This window comes from Rhinolophus sinicus, chromosome 16 (genome assembly GCF_057876585.1).
Source record: "Rhinolophus sinicus isolate RSI-liver-muscle chromosome 16, RSI-T2T, whole genome shotgun sequence".
NCBI classification, from domain to species: domain Eukaryota; kingdom Metazoa; phylum Chordata; class Mammalia; order Chiroptera; family Rhinolophidae; genus Rhinolophus; species Rhinolophus sinicus.
Window position 1 is genome coordinate 135,655,832 of NC_142516.1, and position 17,977 is coordinate 135,673,808.

The 17,977-nt window shown below is 37.3% G+C and overlaps 1 protein-coding gene across 6 annotated transcripts in view; it reads right to left on the reverse strand.

Moving 5' to 3' along the window:
• Positions 1 to 17,977, reverse strand: part of INTS10 (integrator complex subunit 10) — a 30,256-nt gene that overhangs the window by 10,435 nt on the left and 1,844 nt on the right. For 5 of the 6 annotated variants that reach the window (XR_012495498.2, XM_019742096.3, XM_019742094.3 and 2 more), the window contains exons 3-13: positions 16,937 to 17,040; positions 16,100 to 16,239; positions 14,505 to 14,586; positions 13,865 to 14,005; positions 13,268 to 13,439; positions 12,641 to 12,810; positions 11,176 to 11,309; positions 6,838 to 6,991; positions 5,421 to 5,503; positions 4,629 to 4,781; positions 1,756 to 1,864 (exon numbers count right to left, since the gene is read on the reverse strand). Coding sequence is in view for 5 of the 6 variants with exons in the window: in XM_019742096.3 (XP_019597655.3) it covers positions 1,756 to 1,864; positions 4,629 to 4,781; positions 5,421 to 5,503; positions 6,838 to 6,991; positions 11,176 to 11,309; positions 12,641 to 12,810; positions 13,268 to 13,439; positions 13,865 to 14,005; positions 14,505 to 14,586; positions 16,100 to 16,239; positions 16,937 to 17,040 (1,442 nt within the window). In the remaining variant the exon portion in view is untranslated. The remainder of the gene's footprint in view (positions 1 to 1,755; positions 1,865 to 4,628; positions 4,782 to 5,420; positions 5,504 to 6,837; positions 6,992 to 11,175; positions 11,310 to 12,640; positions 12,811 to 13,267; positions 13,440 to 13,864; positions 14,006 to 14,504; positions 14,587 to 16,099; positions 16,240 to 16,936; positions 17,041 to 17,977) is intronic. The other variant, XM_074329588.2, reaches the window with a different exon arrangement.

Below are 17,977 nucleotides of genomic sequence, written 5' to 3' on the forward strand. Positions count from 1 at the left end.
GTAGCTGTGAATGAAGGCAGTATTTTTTAACCTTTATGCCTTTATTTCTTTTTCTTGCCTATTGTATTAGCTAGATGCTCCAGTATGTTGAATTGAAGCAGTGAGAGCAGGTATTCTTGTATTGTTGTTGCTCTTGGGGAAAGCATTCAGTATTTCATAGTTAAGTATGATGCTGAGGAAGTTTCCTTCTATTTCTAGTTTGCTAAGATTTTTAAAATCAGGAGTGATAAATGTAAACATAATTGAATTCTGCCTGCATCTATTAAGATAATCATATATTTTTCTCCTTTAATCTGCTAATGTAGTGAATCACAGTGATTGATTTTCGAATGTTAAACAACTTTTGCATTCCTGACATACTTAGGCATATGTACGAGTATTACCCTTCTTATTTTGTTAAGGATTTTGGCATCTAAGTTCATGATGGATACTGGCTTTTAATGTTTTTTTATAATGCTCTTGTTTGGTCTTGCAATCAGTTACGGGAACCTTAAGAACTGGATTGGAAAGCGTTCCCTCTTCCTCTATTAAGACTGTGTGTAGTACTGGTGTTATTTCTTTCTAAATGCTTGATTGAATTCACCAGTGAAGCCATTTAGACCTGGAGTTTTCTTTGTGGGAAGGCTTCTGATAACAAATTTTAATTTCTTTGAGCAATAGCAGAACATTCAGATTTTCTATTTCATTTTGTGTGCATTTTGGTAAGTTGTGTTTTCAAGAAATTTTTTCATTTCATCTAAATTGTTGAATTTATTGGCATGAAGTTACTCAAAACTTATTCTCTTAATGGCCTTTGATTTCAGTAGGATCTGTAGTGACATTCCCTCTTTCATTCCTGATACTGGTAATTAGTGTCTTTCTGAGCAATCTTGTTAGGAGTTTATCAATTTTGTTAATTTTTAACAAACTAATAAAGCCAAAATCAACTTTTGGCTTTATTAATTTCCTTATTTTATTGATTTCTGCTCACATTATTATTTCCTGCCTTCTACTTTCTTTGGGCTTAATTTGCTTGTCTTTTTCTGCTTTTAAAGTGAAAGTTAAGATCACTGACAGCGAGTCTTCTTCCTTTCTTATATAAGCATTACAACTAAATTTATATAGTTTTCAAGCGATGTGTCACCTGAAGCTCAGAACAGCCCAAGAAGGGTATGCTACAACATACTCAACTAATCACCTACAAGTTTTCTTAGAATTGGTAAAGGCAGGAAAAGGAATTCCCAACTGAAGAGAGAACAAACTCAAGAAATGAAGAGAACTTTGGAGGAAAGACAAATTTACAGCTGCTTATGAAATCAGAGCCAAGAAAACGCTTGACAAGGGATTAACTTTTCATACAATTTGTCAAGCCTTGCAGGTCACACAATACTATCTTCTTTTTTTTTCTTTTTTATTAGTTTCAGGTGTACAAAACAATGCAAAAGTTAGACATTTCACCCCCCACAAAGTGGCAAACCCCCTCCCCCAATCTATTGCCCCTCTGACATTGTATATAGCTATTAAAATTTCACTGACTCTATTCCCTGTGCTGTACTCCATATCCCGTGACTATATATATATATATATATATATATATATATATATAAAATTATAGTTGACATTCAATATTATTCAGCTTCAGCTTCAGGTGTACAGTGCAGTGGTCAGGCATCTACCCACTCCACACAATACTATCTTCTCAAGAATTATAAAAATTTCCCAGCCTTCAGTCCTAAAGCTATTTTCATAAAATAAAAATAAAACTTGTCACTGTACCTTTTCTAAATTTGGGCTTTATTTTTGAGGGTTCTTCCTGTGATTTGCCTCCATCTTGAATGGGGAGTACCATGTAGCACATCAAATCAAGGACTTTCTCACATGTCAGCTAAAGAAAATAAGACAAAAGGAACTAATCTGAAGTTTCTGAAACTGAACCCAAATCAACATCACACTGAAATGTTTGCATAAAACTGGGCAACGTGTGCACACACAGGGCTGCAGCAATGCCTCGAGATTCTTTCTATGACCATTACCGTCTGCACAACAGTGCCTGTAGAAAAGTAACAGTAAGATTGAATCTAGGTACTAGACCTTTGAGGGAGCATAACTCATTTCTCTGCTGTTAAAAAAAAAAAAAAAAGCAAAACTTAAAAAGTAATTAAACTGCCAAGGTGTTAAACAGCACAGTGGCATCCAAAATCAGTATGTCCCTTTCTTAAAAATATTTACTAACTCATTGAATAGAAAAATTAACGAAACAGGATCTATAGTAGAAAACTAAATAGTAATGATATAGAACATAATTTAAAATGAAATAGAAATACAAAGAGGCTAAACTAGCAGGCAGGCAAGTTATTCTGGTCTAAGGCTTAAAGGGGGAAGGATTTGGAATATGGAAAAGAAAAAAGGGTTTTCGGAGGTGGAGAGAAAGATGTGGGTAAGGGCTGTATATCAGGTTAGGTGATTTACTTGAGGGGAAGGAGGGTGTGGTTTAGGAAATACAGATAAAAACGACCGCACAGATGCAGAGCTGCGGGATGAGAGAAGGCCTCCAGTGCTACTTGGAGAAGGCTGGTTGGGGTCCACAGGGAGTAAGGCATCACCACTCACCTTCCATCTACCCACTCAGACTTTAATAACAACAATCAGATTCCACTGAGGAAGCACTTTCTGTGTGTCAGGCACAACCTTCTGATTTTCTCCATTTTGCAGATGAGGAAGTAGAATCTTAAATCCATGCTTCTCAACTTTTTTTTATGTCTTGGCACTTATAGAAAATAGTATTTGTAAGACTGCCCAGAGCTGGCAGCAACTGCCCTGGGGGCTCTAGCTGCCCTAAGCCACAACTAACTGCCCTGAGGGCTGAGGGGCTGGTACCTTGGCACATCTAGAATCCCCCCGTGGCCACAAGGTTGTGAAGCTTTAGCTTCAAGAGACTGGCAGCTTGGTACTTAAGAACTTGAACTTGAGTTAGACAGTCTGGTGAGATAACTTGCGCCAGGTCATAGGGCTAATATGTAGTGGGACTAAAACTTGTACTCCAGAGTCCTATGCTGCCATCCTTCAATACCCACCTCCAGCCAACCTTTTCTATAAATCTTGTCTTGACTAAATGGACGCTGGTGAATGCTTATTATGCACATGTCTGAGGCATACCACTTAATATTTGATTTTTAACTGTCTTAAACTTTTCTCTCCAACTCAAATTATATGTTCTCAAAGGCAGATCCCATATCCTGCGTTGCTCTCCACCCCAGACCATGGTTCAACTCTGGGTACTTAGAAAGTCAATCTTTTAATTAAGTGGAATGATGACAGCAATTATTTTAGAAAGCAATGACAATCATTTATAGGAATGGAAAAAAGGTTATAGGCAAAAAACTCAGTTAAAAACCATGGATTAGGGTGGTGGCACTAGAAATAAAAAGCACTATAGCAAAGATATTAGTATCATACTGGAAGAATCCGAAAGATTAGCTAGAGTAAGAGTCAACCATGACTTGACCATTTCCTGTTGAAGGGCCAGAGAACTAAGGAAACTTGCCTCTGGACATGTTGAGTCTGAGCTGAAGACAGGCAGTAGTTAGAAACCAAAAATGTAGGCCCAACTGTGATCAGCTTAGAGCTGTAACTGAAGCCCTCAAAGAGAAGGCGTTTGCCTAGCTTAATCAATCTCCTGGTTTATTTTACAGTTTCTACTACAATGCAGAACGGCTGTGTAGCCGTCTAAGTCTACATGACATATGTGTATCTGTGTGGGTAAACATGTGCTGTCTGAAGATCTTGGAAGGAATTGATCGAAACTTAGCATTAGGCACCCAATGACACAAATGACGGTAAAAAAGCCTTTTCAATTTTAAATGCACATAGTCTATACATACTCTCTAATTTTTTCTTTCTAAAACTCTTGGCAAATTATAAATCACATTTCAAAGTCCAAGTTAAAAAACTTAATTCAGCATTTTTAATCACACAGTAATCAACCTAACATACAGACAGATAAGAATCAGAGTTTGTGTGTTAGGCTGTGGTTTTAAATTTATACAGTATCTACATATATATAAAGAACATATTTACCATTTAAATTGAATTCAAACATTTATTAAGTATCGGAGCTGTGCAAACTACTGTGATGGGTGCTGTGAGAGATTCACAGATAAGGAACACTGTCCCCACCCTGTGGTAGGAAGGGCTCACAATCACAGAGAAAACAGAAGACTTTCTACATCAGCTCCTACGACACCCCTAGGAGGTGTCATCACCATGAAAAAGAGAATATGAGATTCAGGGAAGCTAACAAAATCCTCATTTCCTGCTTAGTAAAGGCCCCTTCTGTCCAAGTACAACAGACAGATTCCACTTTAAAGGGATTCCAGATTAAAAAAAAAAAAAAATCATCCTCCAACAAAAAGGAAAAAATAGGAAATGTGAAAAGCACAAAGTCTAATTTCAGGAAAGCTATATAGTAAAGAGAAAAATAAGTGAAACAAAATCACTGTGCTTTTTCAGAAGATTAGGTAATAAATCTAGGCAGAAAGACCAAATTTCAAGTAAACATGCATGAAATTAAAAAGCCACTCTAGGACAGACAGAAAGCCCAGGGTAGCTGAGTGCATCTGAGGGTCCCGTGCAGGGCGCGCAGTACTCACTCTGTACTCCCCTAGAGCAAAGTGGCAAGTTGCTAGCTGGATGAGGGCCCGCTGATGCTCCAAGGTCCCCTGTCCTGTGATCTGTGGCTGAGGAAGCGATCCCTGGAGAGCTGCTAAATGATGCAGGCTGGCTATTGCCTTTTTATATTGACCCTTAGAAAGACATCACAGCATGGAGAGAAAAAACACTGCCATTAAAAATGAATCTCCAGAGTTAATTAAGCAACTAGCAAACAACTACAAATAAGGTACCTCTGCTTGATCATCTAGGACAAAAAACGAGACTTAGCAAGTATTTCTGGTTTTAATTCTTAAGACTACATAAAGTAACGGAAGCCTTTTGATAAAGTACATTTGAATACACCACTTCTTCACAAATATTTTACTACTAATACCACATCTCCTTTATGAAAGATGGAAGCAGTAACATGTCCATTTCAACAACAAAAGCTGGAAGTTCTCCATCCCGTTAGTGAATTATCTGCTCTCTCCATTCCGGGTATAAGGAGCTCAAGAACTGCACAGCAAGGCAGACAGACTTCACCAGAGTAGAAAGGGGTAGGGTTAAGAAGTATTCATCTTTTATTGTAAAGTAAAAATCTTACTTTTATAAAGCAGTGGGACTGGACATACCAAACGTAACACAAGATGCAGCCTTGTCATTCAGGAGTTATTTTGAAATGAAATAACTGAAGACGCAACATCTGTCTTCAGAGCATGGACTAATAATCCACAAAAGGGACACACACATCTTGTGTAAGACACAGGTACTTAACACATGCATTCGTCTACCTGGTAGATGATCATATCAGTGAGGAAGATTCTTAACCAAAGCCAAGTATCCGTCTTCCATGCCAAACAAATTCTGGTAAATTCTGAGTGAGAATTCAAAGCAAATTTACCAAAAATATGTAACAGAAGCAGAAAACAAAACTAACAAATGCAGCAAGAGATAATAATTGTCAGAGACAAATTACCAAAAAATGGACAGTAACTTTAGACTGATTTCTTAAACAATGGTCTACAATTTCAATTAGATGTAAAGTTAGAACATAAAATACTTATCAGTAAAACACAAGCAATATTTTTATTAGGCACCAACATTTACTAAGCACATGCCATATGCCAAGAACTGCTCAAAATGCTTTTCACATATTATCTCATTTATTTTTTAAAATTACTCTGCTTTCCCCAGAAAAAGGTATTACTTTATTTTCACTCAATTAAAATAATAGATACATGACCCTACTAAGAGTTTTAGTCATTTTAAAAATGTTAATTTATAAAAGGGAAAATCCCCTCCAAAAGTCACATACGAGTTCACAATTCTGGATGTGACACGGAGAAACTGAATGATGCTCTGTTTAAGTAGAAAATATGACATGACACATCGGACCAAGGGCTCTGTGTAGGCATATGACAGAAGCAGGCCAGCAGAGGAATGTCTACTAGCTAAATGGAAAGTAATGAGCCTTGATTCCAAAGTGCAGTAAAAATACGCTGGTTAGTGAAGTGCTAGAGATTTCCAATATTGAAATACTTAATAGTTCAAATACAGAGGGTGCCAAAACAATGCATACATATTTTAAGAAAGGAAAAAACTGTATTAACACTGTAATACTCAAAATATACTGATAATAAAAGATGAATCCAAGTCACGTGTATACATGTTTTTGGCACCCCCGGTACTATACAGATAAAATTCCCTGTAGTTTCTTGTCTATACTGAAAAGAAAACGGCTTTCTGTAGCGTTTGGATTTTGAGTTTTTTAAGCTGTGCAATTAACGCAGATAAAAATATCATTACCTTCTGTATTCTTTGTTACATGTGGCTTAAGGAAGACGTAAAGCCATAGGACAGAACAATTAAAAGCAAACAAAATACACCCCCCCAACACAAAAACAAAAGCACAAAACAGACAACCCCCAAAAAGGTCAATGATACAAATTATGGAAGACCCAAAACTCCCCTCAAACTTCACCCAACCCTGTTTATAATATACCCTTAGAATAGAAGCTAAGAGATAAATCGTTATTTGAACATTAATAACTGATTACATATCTCGCTCAAAAAGAATCCTATGTGTGAACTACTATAATCAATTTAATTAGCCACAAGTAACTTAGCATTTCAAGTAGAATCATATTTTTTTAGCATGATTTTATATAAAAGAATTAAACAGCACTAACATGACAAGCATATTCTTACCCTTGTCAAGGAATTCTAGGGAATAGAGCAACTCCCAGCTCTCCCTGGCCAATTTAAAGCTTTCTAACACTTCAATTGAGTTAGTAAGTTCTGCTTTATTGACGACAATGTGACGATTCCTTCCTTTTGCTGAACAGTCCTCATCATCTGAACTCTGCTTAGAAAATGTGAAGAACATGACTGAAGTATCAATATAATCATATACCATAACATTATGTTTACTGCTGCCAATTCTGGTTACTATATGGATTTTATATCAAAGGATACTATCATGAGTAGAATACATTTTTTTTTGTAATTTAACAAGTTAGTTTTAAAAAGTAATACAAATTTTTCATCTTTTCACTCTAACACATACAAGTTTTACTTTTAAAATTAAGTTTATGTTTCTCCAATTGTAAATTCTAAGCTTATGTTGGCTTCAGAGCGAAGATATAGAGTTAAAACTTCCAATAATTTAACAACATTATCAATGTTATAAAAGCCAAAAATTAAAAATTTATATTCAGAGATACATCTTAATTAAGTAGAGCCTGCTTTGTAGTTTACTTTTTTCCCAATATGTGACATTATTTAATTTGCTTCCAAATAACAGTTTGTCATGTAATGGAATAAAATTGAAGCCTGAGTCCCCTGAGAAATAATTCATAGAAACGACTGCTGTTTATCTTTTTTTCACTTCATACATATAACTAATAGTCACCCGCTCGTTAGCTCTGCTCCCGCAATGCAAGGTGTCCAGCCGGGAGTCACATTTGTTGCACTTATCTACTATTAATGCCCTCTGTATTTTACAAAAAAAGATTCCTACTTTTCTTGCTCTTCACCTCAATATAAAACCAAAGAAAAGAGAGGAACTCAAAGAAAGGCTACTAGTGTAAATGTCACGAGGTGTGGTCAGACATTTGGCCAAACAAAACAAGACAAAAAAGTAAAGGTTAAAACAACTCCACTTAATATTATTTGGCTAAGAAATTCTTAAATCTTATATTCCACCAAGGTCATTTTTATTAATTCAATGGCCCAAATTAAGTTCTCCTGCAGATTTTTACCCCACTAAGATCATCTATAAATATGTACAAACATTTTAGCTAAAAGCGCCCCTCCTCAAGCTAATCTCCGAAAAACCAGGCACCTCCCTCCCACTACCCACCTTGCTCCCGTACTTTCAGAGCTTAGTCTTCTCCTGCTTTCTTGACGCTTGAGGACCCTCCCCTTCCTCACCATTTAGCTTCATATTCTTATCCTCCCTCAGGAATGACACATACCCAGGTCGCTTTCACAATCAAAACCTGTCAGGTATCCTATTTCATCAGGGTCCTGTTCCTTGCTACGTGTTGGCAATCTAGTAAGATATACTAAAATGAATGGTGTGTTCATTGGAAAACATTCCTGCCTCAAAACGAGATCAGGGGTTTATGGAAGGGACCTCAGGTGTGATGGGATTAGTTTGCAGTTCCAAAGAGGTTGTAGAATTTCAAGAAACTGATTTTGAAATGGAAAAGTACTCTGAAGCTCTGAGAGGGTGCTCAGAAGCAAGAGTCCTGGCCGCAGGGAACACACAGGAGTGTGTGCGGGTAGGAACATATTACCTACAGGAGAGGACTGGCCGCCACACCCAGTCCAGCTGCCTGGCATGTCATGTGAGCAGAGGAATCAGGCTGGGTGCCCATCTGACGTGAACAGCCTCCACCCAGTCCAGTTGTGGGCCACCATCAGGGACCAGCGCTACCAGATATTATAATTATTAAAGGGAAGTCAGACATCTGGACTGTTACAAGCAGTCTCCTTGTTTTTAGATGCTAGGTTATTTTAAAAAACCCAATACTATGAGTAAAACAAGACGTTGGCTATGAGTTGAGCTCATGGATCATCAAGTATGTCCTCTGATGTGAACGGACAAATAGACCTGGCTGGACCTGCATCAGGTGGGACAGAATGGCCAGCACAATGAAATCAGTGAAGAGAGTGAACACAAAGATGGATGGAAACCCCAGACAGCTTGGAGGGCCAGGGTATGGGAGCAGAGCGTGGTAGATGACACAAGAGAGGTGAAAAGGGGAAAGGAACATGTGAGCCAGGTTTCAACAGCGCTGCCACAGACTGGAGGCCAAACCTGAGAGAAGAATGGGCACTCACTCCCTCTCCAGACATTACTGCATGTCTACTGTGGCTCAGGCTCTGAACCTGTTGTGCGTCAGGCACTATTCTGAGGCATAGGATTCAGGGGTAGACAAAACAGACCATGTCCTTGGCCCCACACGGCTTGTATTCTGGTGAAGGATCAGACAGTAAACCAACCAAACAACAAAGGAAAAACAGACAGCAACAGGGCTATGCAGGGAATTAAGAGAGTAATCAAGAGAGAAAACTGGATGGCTTTTAATGGGCGTTCGGGGGAGGACTTGGAGAAATATTTGGGCTGAGAACTGAAGGACAACCCAGCCTGGCAGAGAAAAGCACTCTAACCTGTGCACACTGCGAGGGGCAGAGGCTGGAGGCAGGACGGGCTCAGAGTGCTAGAGGAGCACAGAGACCAACACGTCTGCTGCGTGCAAGGGCTTGCTCGGCAAGGGCTTGGAAGCTGAAGTGCAGAGCATAGATTTTATTCCAAGCGTGATGGGAAGCCATCAGAGGTAGTAAAGCATGAATGTCTGATTCATGTTTTAAAAAGATGAGTCAGGCTGTTGGGTAGAGGAGAGACTGTGGAGATCAAGAATGAAAGCATGGAGACAAGGTGCTGATTTGATGACCCAGGAAAGAGACTGGGACGGCTTGAACGGGGAGGAAGTGTAAGACAGAGAAATGGATGGATGGGGCTATGTCACATATACTGAAACATATGGGGACATGGCATTGCTTTTGTATAAAACTAGTAATATGCAACCTGTTATCTAAGAAAGAGGTGTCTGAGGCCTTAATGCGAAGTACCTGGATATACCACACACCCTCAGAAACGAGTTACCCAACCTGGGAATGTCAGGAAAGAAAGAATAGACAGAGAGCATCTGGGAAAGCCTGTTGAGCACAGAGTTCTCAATCTGGGGTTCATGGTCGGATTTCAAAGAACCTGTCAACCTCTGAAATATTTGCAAAATTGTGCACTTATGTATTTTACAGAGAGGAAACATTTTAGTTTGTTAAAAGGGTTAATAACTTTACAAACATTCAGAATAGCTACATCTTCCCTGCTCCAATCCATTCTATATTATATAGTCTATAGAGACATCTATGGACATTTATAGATTAAACTGATCTTACGGTACGTCACTCATCATGGCAGGGTCTAGTACAATGTTACTCAAGGACTGAAAAAGAGGGGTTAAGGGGACTGACACTGGGAGAGGAGAAGCGGAGAAAAAGTGGGTGAGACTCCAGGCTCCCCTTGGGCATTTCAACTAGAGGAGGGGTTAGCAAACTAGGACCTGCAGGCCAAACCCTGTTTTGTAAATAGTTTTATTGGAACATGGCCAGTTTACTATTTGTTTACCATTGTTTATGGCTGTCACAGCAGAGCTGAGTAGTTGCAAGAGATCCTAAGGCCTGCAAGCCTAAAATATTTACTACTGGGCCCTTCATGTCTCCACTTTCACATTACACACTGGCTATCCACTAAAGATTTTACAGAAAGGACTCTCCTCTCTACAAAATGTTTGGAAATCAGGGTCCTGCACGTCAGCTGCCTGGACAAATGAGAAGACTGATGTGGTTCTATCCCCTCTCAACAAAAATCTACTTCTCAATTCCAAATGACAAAACCCTATTCATCCTTCAAGGCTGATCTGACCTCTTTCGTAAAACCTTTCCACCATCTCTCCTGCGTTATAATTACTTCCTACCCTGAATGCCCAGGTACTTTCCATTCTGAGACCAGTACTCGCAGCACCCTGCTCTAGATAGCCAATGTAGTTTGCTTGGTTTTGCCTTTTAAATTTAACTGATTGCCATTCAGTGAAAAGAGGTATAAATAACTTATACTAGGGTTTCTCAACCTCGGCACTTTCGGCCTTTGGGACTGGATACTTCTTTGTTGTGGGGGCGCTATCCTGTGCACCGTAGAATTAGTTTAGCACCTGTCCCTGCCCTCTACTCACCCCGTACTAATAGCAACCCTTCCCCACCCAGCTGACCATCAAAAATGTCCTCAGACACTGCCAAATGTCCCTAAAAGGGCAAAATCACTTCTAGTCAAGAACCACTGGTTTATATAGTAATTATACTCTATAATTAAAAGATCTAAGCTTTATCAATTTAGCTCCAAAGCCATGTTTTACAAAGATTTATTTCTAGCAAACCATAAACATATAATCTGTAAATAATCATATCAGAAAGGATTACCATGGTCTTTTCTCTTCCCTCAGCCAGCTTCCTCTTTTTATGTATGTGTTTATTACGATCAATTTCTATATCACCATACACATTTGATATATCCTCAAGAAGAACCAGTGGAACTTGGCTTGGGGCATTAGGACCTATGGATGGGGGAAAACACCAACACTTACAAATGCAGCAAGGAAAAGAATACTTAATATCAGGTGAAAGTTTACTCAAGTGTTGTGAAAATATAGGTCATTAATAATATGTTCAGTGTGGCCCCAACTAGGTAAACAAACAAGTACGTACGAGGTCTGACAATTAGGTTCGCGAACTGGTTGCAACGAAGTTGCTGACCTTTTTTGGTATCAGAGGGATTATTCATCATGAATTTGTACCAACTGGACAAGAGTTAACCAAATTAACTACTTGGAAGTGCTGAAAAGGCTGCGTGAAAAAGACGACCAGAACTTTTTGCCAACAATTCATGGCCCTTGCATCACGACAATGCACCAGCTTACACGGCACTGTCTGTGAGGGAGTTTTTAGCCAGTAAACAAACAACTGTATTGGAACACCCTCCTTCGTCACCTGATCTGGCCCCCAATGACTCCTTTCTTTACCCGAAGATAAAGGAAATATTGAAAGGAAGACATTTTGATGACATTCAGGACATCAAGGGTAATTGCAAAGGACATCAGACAATTGCTCTGAAGGGTGGACTAGGCACGGGTGTCAGTGCATAGCTTCCCAAGGGGAGTACTTCGACGGTGACCGTAGTGATATTCAGCAATGAGGTATGTAGCACTTTTTCTAAGATGAGTTTGCGAACTTAATTGTCAGACCTCGTATGTATAGCAAACAAAGACTGTGCAGATAGACACCAAATTGTTAACAGTTTCTCCCTCAGTGATGTATTACAAGTGAAAGTTACTTCCTCTTATTTGTTCTTATATATCTACAAATTTACAACACTCAGGAATCATAAAATTACCCAAAAGAGTAAAGCTACAAAGTTACACATACATTATGGTTACAAATTCCAAACAAATCTAAATATAGGACAGACTGTAAGGCAATACACAAAAATAAGGGCTGTGTAATACTGGAAGGATGATGGGAGATTTCCCTCTCCTATTTTTCTCTTTTTCACATTTTCTAGAGTTTTTATGCATATATATTATTTTAAAAATCTTTGTCTATTGCAAAGTCTTTGTGAAATCTACTTCAATCCTTTGCTACATCTGCTGCTTTTCTAAAGTAAAGGCATTCAATATTTGCATTTAGTTTCATAGTACCACTTCATCTTTTGATACAGAAATTTTTAATGAGCATGTACTTACAGAATAACCAACAATAACTTAAAAAGCACTGGCATCACCCCACAACTATTTGGATCTAAGAACAATGTTAAGGTAAACATTTTCATCTTCCTCACCATCCTGGTTGAGACCAGTATTTTGGGACACTCTGAAATGCTTAAACCAACCTTGGAAGAGAGATGGCTGTATGCTATTGACATACTGGAATGCGTTCTTGAAGAAGACCAACATGGTGGAGTAAACCACTTGGTTTTTGTATTTTGCATGAGCTTCATTATCGAAGTTGTTCATGTATCTGCAGAGATCCTTCATTCTATGTAAAATATCACCATAGCTTCTGAAAGATGAAGGAGGATGACACTTACTTAATTACTCTGGGCATGTCAGCAAAGCATCTAGAGAAATGCCCCAATAGAGCTACTAAATGTAGCTCTAGGCATGTGAAATTATTCTTTATGTCTGCATATGGATATGAATTCCCCTTCTAAATTAGAGCAGTGATCAGACTAAGATTTCATGATATAAACATGCCAAATAGCTTCTCTTTCCTCTGAACACCAAGGAGTACTTCAAACTCAACACCATCTTAATAGTTCATACTTCCGTTGTAAATCTTTTAATAAAGTGAAAAAATCACCTTCTTTTACATAGATACTGAGTGTTACAGAATTTGCCCAAAGAGAGATGTACCTATACATTAGATGCTTTCTAAAAAGTGTTTATTTTTTTTATGATACTGAGATTATGCTAGCAAAAGATTTGTTAGGCAGTTCTAAAAATGAACAATTTTTTACCGTCTTCCTTTATCCATCTGCCATTCACATCTCATTCCAACAACATTCAAAATCTTAAACAACCTCTCCCAAGGGTCCACAATCTGGGATGATTTTTCAGTCAGCCCTTCTATTATGTACTTCTGAGAGCTACGTTTGCTAGGCGACATTAAATCAGATGTTTCTTGGGCACCTGAGATGTGGGAAAAAAGTAGCCTACAATTAGCATTACTACTATTTATATGGTATTTGACAGAGGAAAAAAAGTCTGACTCCCCATTCAAACGCAAGAGCATAGAAACTCAATATGTTATGTGTTTGTTCAAGGACCCACACCTGGCCATTGTTATAGCAGAAAGTGACTTTTGAGCTGCGGTATGTATATGAAGCTCAGTGTACTACGTTACAGTTCAGCAAGCTGACTGTTTCAATCAAGGGGTAAAATCGGTTCCAGAAAAATCTCATCTCTTAACTACAGTATTTTCTTCTAGAAACCATCTTTTAGAAACACTATCAAACTGGTCTGTATCCAGAGAATAATCAGAATGATGATGGATTTCTGACTTTGCAATTTTACTAAAGTCTGTCTAAACAAAATTCTAGGCGATTCCCACTTACCTTGATGCTGATTCTCTATTTGAGTAGACCTAGTGACATAATTGATATAAAATTCGGCTGCTTTGTTCAAGTACTTATATAATAAATTGGCAGGCAATCGAACATCATGGTTGTTAATTATTAGAGGAAGGACATCACAAACTGTTGAAGAGAAAAATAAGAAAAAACCAATGAGCTACCTGTCTGCCCTAGGGTTCTAACAACAGAAAAAATTCTTTTAGAGTTCACTTAATGTAATACCTAAAATATATTGGGAAAAAAACCCTTATGGCACATCTATTCTAAAACTGCACTGCAGAGGGACACCAGCAGATAGTCAGTAGGGGGACACAAGCAGATTGTACACTGTGGATAAAGGTCTAGTTCTTACATTGGGTGATAATTCAAATGTTTGCTTATTATTACACTTCATACTTTAATACATAGTCACACATATTCTTTGGAAGGGATCAAATAATACATAATATAAATTTAGAAATCGTTTGAAATGCCTACTGGACTGAAAAAATAAACAAGGATCTAAATTTCATAATGTGAGAAGTCCTATGTTTTCCACAAATGACCTGATCCCTGAAATGGTGCTTACTCCCACATCTTCTACTTACCATATGGGATTAAAACAAAATACAATTTTTCTTACCAAATAATTTTCTAAAGCAGTTAACAGGAGATTCTTGTTCTTCAATAGTTTCTGCCTCTAACAGTGCCTCCCCAAGGCCAACCTGATTCAAAATACAATGAATCATTTAAATGTGTTACAGTTTAAGACATCAGAATTATTTGAAGAAACAGGGTATTTTTTAATTCACCACATAGTTTGTATACTCAAATTTCCCTGAGACACAAATATTCTTATTTTAAAGACTAGGAAACAAAAGAAGGCATCAGCAACACAGCCCAGAAGGGAACACCAGATTCACCTGACCACAGATCACTTTATCTCAGTTATTTTCCTCAGAACTAGTAAAATTAAGACGCTAACAAAAACTTAAAGGAAGCACTGGAATTAGAGTTAGAATGGTAATAGAGATATAGAGATTTTCTAAGAAATGTGGAAACTAACCTTTTCTCCAAATCGAGATATATTATGTAGATAAAACTTATCACTTTCAAGAGTTGTCCAGAGTAGCTAGTCATACATCCTGGGCTAGGCTGGACAACTGTTTGAGTTTTAAGGCCACTTTTCCCTTACTGATGCCCTAGCATAGTAGAAAGTTAGCTTATCAAAATCTACTAAAGTGTCTGAGTAGCTTCCTTTTGACCATTTGGGATGCACAAGGTTGGCGGTCAACCAACGTGAAAGATTATGTAACACAGAAAGTTAAAAGTCAGAACAATGATTAAGGAGTATACTGGGTTGAGTAGTGTTCCCCCAAGAAATCATGTCCATCCAGAACCTCAGAACGTGACCTTATACAGATTTTATCTTATAAAAAAGTAAGCGCTTTATAAATGCAATTAGTTAAGATGAGGTCATATGGGATTAGGGTGAGACCTGTATCTAATGACAGGTGTCCTTATAAGAAGGTCATGTAAAGACACTGGGACACAGACACACAGGGAAGGCCATGTGACAATGGAGGCAGATATAGCTGCAAGTTAAGGAAAGACAAAGATTGTCAGTGACCAGCAGAAGCTAGGAAGAGGTAGGAAAGACAAATGATTTGAATCCTGATTCTCCCACTTACTGGCTATGGGAAGTTACTAACATATTTAAGACTCAGTTTCCTCATCTGTGTACTCAAGGGGTCTGTGGAGAATAGGAGAGTCCTAACACTTTCCAATGCCTGCCAGTAGCACTCAATAATTATTACAGCTATAAGGGGAGGAACGGAGGAAAAACAGTGTTCCAAGGGAAAAAGCATCTGAGAAACATATCTGTCAAGACCATAAACGAACTATGGCTCTCATTTAAATTCAAACACATTGTTGAATACAGAGGAATAAGATTATTTTTCAAAAACTTTACTGTACTTTAAAGATTGTACTGTCAAAACTTGGTGACTGCTTCCTTACATTGATAAGACAACTTCTACTAGAAATTTATAAAGTTTGATAACAGTGTCATCCTTTTAGCTTTACTGACAAAGATTCCTTGAGTGAAGTTCAATCTTATCCGGTGTTCCTCACAATTTCTGCTTTATAATAATATATATGATAGCTCCTAACCATACTGATGAATTTGTTGATCAACTTTATTTTCTCTTAAGAAAAAGGAAAAGATTCACATCTTACCCCATGTTGCACCACTGTTTCAGGGAAGCGTCTCAAAAGTAGAAGCAACATTTCTGATCGTTCCAATGTGTTGAAGCATTGTTCCGTAACCTTTAGTAACATTTCACACTGGACCCGACCAGGAAGAGTTTCAAATAAACCTGTACACAACACATTTAATTTTAAAATAAGTTTCTTTCAGAAAGACCATACTGAAGCAAAGGTGGAAGTTAGGCATTTTCATATATAGAACATAAATTGGGTTTCACCTATAACCTGGAAGGCTTTTGGGACAGATAGTATTGGGCACAAGACATTTGCTGAATGACCATAAAACATATGGAGGCCTTATTGGATCCAGAAGACAAGAATGATATATGAGAAGGGTCACAACAGTGCCTGTTGCTGGCTAAGATAAAGAAAATAAACTTGTTTAAGTTGAAACAATCTAAATGGGCTACTTTCTTTTTTATCAGAATTTGAAATTTTTGACTGGTTACAGCAACCAACACAGAGTAAAGGTTTAAAGAAAGTTCATAAATTATTAAAAGTTTCTCTTCTGTTTTGTGGAGATTTGCCTAATTTACAGATATTTTCTGATTATTGTAAAACCTGTTAAAAATATATCTGTTCTCTGTGTTAACTGATAAATCCACATCCTTTAGGAAGCTTACAGGGTTCTAAGCAAATGCTCAAGGGACCAAGTGACATTTGTACAGCCTTCAGTTGCCAAGAATAAGACATACATATGGGTACCAATACTACAGATGTGACTTTTTTTGTGTGAAATTACTCTATTTAATTTGGTATTCCAAGTTATTTATATACCATTAAGTTATTAAGGCACTCCATTCTTACTTCTTAAAAATTGGGTTTGTTTATCCTGTGACTCATTCCTCAATGCTGATGTAATAATGCTGATTTCTCTCCACACCACTGGCTGATCTGGGAAATTCACAAACCTAGTTTTAAAATGAATGCATAAAATTAAAATGTCAGATTTTATATATATTCAAAAAATAAAAAACATTAGCATTTGGATAGAAACACATTTTTCTTTATTCCAAATGAATACATAGATGTACCAAAACAAACCAAAATAAAGATGTAAAAATAAAAACTAATTAAGGAAAATGAGGGTACTCACAAGTCTTTAGAGGTTTTTATAAGTGAAAAGACAAGTGACCATAATATGTAAAGCACCCCTAAATATCAACAAGAAAAAAAAACTACCCAAAGAAAAAGTTAGCGAAGTCAAATCACAGAAAAAATACAAATAGCTAAAGAGAACATTTGAAAAGATACCCAGTGTTATTATTAATACAATGAACACATTTTTTTTTTAAAATAGCAAGATACTATTTTCTCCTATCACACTGGCAAAAATTAAAATCTGATAAGACTGATAATATCCATGGCTGGCAAGGGTGGGAAAATGGGCACTCATACATTGTTAGTGGAAATATAAATTGGAATAGTATTTTTGGACAGTAATTTGATAGTTTATCAAAATTTAAAATGTACATTCCTTTTGACTATGAAAATCTATGTCTAAGATTCTATTCTACAGAAAAACACCAATGTGTTTTTGACCAATGTGTTACTGACACTCTGAATATAATTTCAAACAATTGGAAACTCTAAAAAAGAGTAAAAAGAGTGGTTATGAAATACTATGCAGACATGAAAAAGAACGAAAAAGATCTCTACCTATTAACATGGAAAGGGTCCATTACAGTGGCTGAAGAAAGCAAACTAGAGAATAATATGAGCAGTATGATCTTGCTTTGTAATCCCTCTCTCCCCCAAAAATCTATTTATATATATTGTGTACATATATATATATATATATATATATATATATATATATATATATACATACATACATACATACATACA